Genomic DNA, 3,609 nt, shown 5'->3' with positions numbered 1-3,609 from the left:
TACATAAATCTTGGTAAAACTAAAACATGAAATAATAGCCTTATAGAACAGAAAAACCCTTCCGTCAAACTTATACATAATAGATTTTCAGGTTTCGAGTGTGCCAAGTCCATGGGACTTCAAATCCGTCCATAGTTTCCAACTTGTAGGATCCTCTTCCTTGAAAACTTTTGATCTTGTATAGTCCTTCCCAATTTGGGGCGAGTTTTCCCTTATGCCCTACTCCAGAAGCTTTCACCCTCCTTAGAACCAAGTTACCTTTTTTGAAGAACCTTTCTTTCACCCTCAAGTTGTAGTAGAAAGAATATTTTTTCTGATATTCCACTATCTTTTCATGCGCCTCATCTCGTACTTCATCAATCAAATCCAGGGATAACCTTTGGCCCTCCTCATTTTCTTCAGCATTATATGCTTGGATCCGGGGAGATGAGTGCGATATTTCCACATGAATGACTGCCTCCGCCCCATATGCTAACATGAAGGGTGTTGCTCCGGTAGTGACTCTACAAGTAGTCATGTAAGCCCAAAGTATTGGAAGTATCTCATCCACCCAATTATTTCTGGATTTTTCAACCCTCTTCTTTAGTCCATCTAGAATAACGTGATTCGCCACTTCCGCTTATCCATTGGCTTATAATTGAGCCACGGAGGTAAACCTCAACCAATCTCATTTTCCTCACAGTATTTCTTGAACTCTTCATTATTGAATTGTGTTCCATTATCGATGACTAGAATACGAGGGATTCCGTATCTGCTCATGATGTTTTCCCACAAGAATTGCGCAACTTGTTTGGTTGTGATCTTAGCTAAAGGTTTAGCTTCAATCCACTTAGTAAAATAATCTATAGCCACAATCATAAACTTCTTTTGTGTTGTGGCCATAGAAAAAGGCCCAAGTATATCCATTCCCCACATAGCAAAGGGAATGGGAGAATTAATGGAAGTAAACATCTCGGGGGGCTTTCGAACAACCGGTGCATATTTCTGACAATGATCACACTTCTTTACATATTCTTTGGCATCATCCATCATTTCTGGCCATTAAAAGCCTAAACGGGTTATCTTGTATGCCAGAGCCCTGCCCCCAAAGTGCTGCCTGTAAATGCCTTCATGTACTTCTTCGAGAGCCAAACGAGCCTCATCAGGCCTGAGACACCTTAAGTAAGGAACCACATAAGATCTTTTTTACAAAATTCTGTCGATCAAGGAATACCTCAGTGCTCAACAGCCAACTTTCGTGCTTTAGTCACATTATTCGGGAGCCAACCGGTTTGAACATGGGCCTTGATGGGATCTATCCATGATGTCCCCAGCCTTATAGAAGCTACAAGCTTAACATCAATGCATCGTGTTTTCAAAATTTAGAAGTATACACTCCCTCAACTCTTTTCTATCTCTGATGAGGCAATCTTAGATAGTGCATCTGCCTTAGCATTCTCATCTCTTGGAATGTGCTTAACATGACACTCGTTGAACTGGGTCATCACAACCCTTACTAGACGTACGTACTTCTCCATAGTCTCGTCTCTTGCTTCGAACTCCCCCTTGACCTGGGATACGACAAGCTTCGAATCTCTACAAACTTTCATGTTCTTGACCCTCATTGTCCCAGCCAGACCAAGGCCAGCTATCAGAGCTTCATATTCTGCTTCATTATTTGTAGTTGGGAAATCTAACTTCATAGGATATTTAATTAAGAAACTGTTGGGGCTCTGTAGCACCAGCCCTACTCCACTCGAATTTGTTTTTGATGCCCCATCAAAATAGAAAATCTAAAATTTCTTCTCCTTATTCTGTTTTCTTTCATTATCCTCCATACCATGAGGTTCAGTATCTTCCTGCCCCCCGACTTCTTGGTTGAAGATAGTACATTCAACCACGAAGTCAGCCAAGGCTTGGGATTTTATCGCCATTCGAGGCTTATACTTTATATCGAATTCACCCAGCTCAATGGCCCATTTAATCAACCTTCACTGGCTTCAGGACTGTGAATGATGTTTCTCAAGGGATGATTTGTTAGTACCTCAATCTTATGAGCTTGGAAGTAAGGACATAACTTCCTTGAGGCCATCACCAGGGCTAAAGCAAACTTTTTAATTGTCGAATAATTCAACTTAGCTCCGTGCAGAATCTTACTGACATAATATATAGGTTTTTGGACTTTAAGTTCCTCCTTAGTCAACACGGCGCTCAAGGCATTTTCTAAAATGGCCAGATTTAAGTACAAAGTTTCATTCAGGTCTAGTTTGGCCAACAACGGGGCTTGAACCATGTACATCTTTAATCCTTTGAACGCCTCTTGATTTTCCTCGGTCCATATGAAATCTTTTACTTTCTTCAAAGCTTTGAAGAATGGTAAGCACTTCTCTCTAGATTTGGAGATAAATCGTCCTAAGGCAGTAACCCTTCCGGTGAGCTTTTGAACATCTTTGAGAGTCTTTGGAGGCTCCATATCCAAAATGGCCTTTATCTTAGCAGGATTCTCCTCGATTCCCCTCTTGTAGACCATCAATCCCAAGAATTTTCCTGATCCCACTCCGAAAGCACACTTTGCAGGATTTAACATCATTTTGTGGTACCTCAGGATCTCAAAGCCTTCCCTCAAATGGGTTATGTGGTCAGTCTTCACAAGACTCTTGACTAACATGTCATCTACATATACTTCCATTGTTTTCTCAATAATATTTTTAAAAATTTTTATTTACCAACCTTTGATAGGTCGCTCCCGCATTCTTGAGACCAAACTCCATAACAAGATAACAAAAAAATACCAAAGTCAGTGATGAATGATACCTTTGGGATGCCATCCTTATACATCTTGATCTAATTATATCCATTAAATTCATATATAAATCTCAGCATTTCGTGACCAGCGGTCGCATCTATCAATGTATCTATCCTTGGTAATGGGATGTAATTATTCGGGCATGTAACGTTCAGATCAGTGAAATTCACACACATTCTCCACTTTCCATTAGCCTTTCTCATCATTATAGGATTTGCTAACCATTCCGGAAATTGTAGCTCTTCAATAAAACCATCCTCTAAGAGCTTCTCTACTTCTTGCTTGATTGATTCTTGCCTCTCAAGGGCAAAACTCCTTTTCTTTTACTTCACGGACTTTCGAGTTGGATCTACGTTCAGTTTATGAGTGATCAATTATGGGTCTATGCCAGGCATATCTGCTGCTGACCATGCAAACACATCACTATTTTCTTGTAAAAATCTCACCAACTTCCCTCTAACGGGCTCCTCCAGTGATGCTCCAATGAAAGTCACTTTCTCAGGATCCTCGGGAGCCAAAGGGATCAGAATTAAGTCTTCTGCTGGCTCCCTCTTTTCTCGTCATTCTTGCAAATATCTTGATCTTCAGTAGGTAAAACCTGCCCCCAACTCCATCAGCCCTAAGGGAGGCTACATAACAACTCCTTGCCATTTTTTGATCTCCTCTTTCTTCTCCAATCCCGTTTCTGGTAGGAAACTTCATTACCGAATGGTAAGAGGAGTGGACAACTTTAAAAGCATGTATTCCTATTCTTCACATAATTACATTGTAAGTTGATCCAGCCTTTAACACTACGAAGTCCAACATCTGTGTTGCTTGTCTTG

General features: G+C 40.6%; 1 protein-coding gene across 1 annotated transcript; it reads right to left on the bottom strand.

Annotated features, from left to right (window-relative positions):
• Positions 1-657: 657 nt before the first annotated feature.
• On the bottom strand, positions 658-2,509 carry LOC141702491 (uncharacterized). The gene is made up of 3 exons (XM_074506151.1): positions 2,226-2,509; positions 1,072-1,156; positions 658-984 (listed from the first exon to the last, which is right to left on the bottom strand). Exons 1-3 carry the CDS (start codon positions 2,507-2,509, stop codon positions 658-660), a joined length of 696 nt encoding a protein of 231 aa, XP_074362252.1.
• Between the last annotated feature and the right edge of the window lie 1,100 nt (positions 2,510-3,609).

The sequence above is a fragment of the Apium graveolens genome, chromosome 2, assembly GCF_009905375.1.
Source record: "Apium graveolens cultivar Ventura chromosome 2, ASM990537v1, whole genome shotgun sequence".
In the NCBI taxonomy this organism is placed as follows: domain Eukaryota; kingdom Viridiplantae; phylum Streptophyta; class Magnoliopsida; order Apiales; family Apiaceae; genus Apium; species Apium graveolens.
This window is presented reverse-complemented; position numbering and strand designations above follow the sequence as displayed.

Bases quoted from the DNA above. Each gene is read 5' to 3' on its own strand.
- LOC141702491 (XM_074506151.1), bottom strand. From the start codon at position 2,509: ATGGTCTACAAGAGGGGAATCGAGGAGAATCCTGCTAAGATAAAGGCC. The intron at 1,157-2,225 runs GTACTTAAATCT...TCCTTACTTAAG, and splicing joins CTAGACCTGAATGAAACTTT to GTGTCTCAGGCCTGATGAGG. The intron at 985-1,071 runs GCATACAAGATA...GATCATTGTCAG, and splicing joins ACTTTGGGGGCAGGGCTCTG to AAATATGCACCGGTTGTTCG.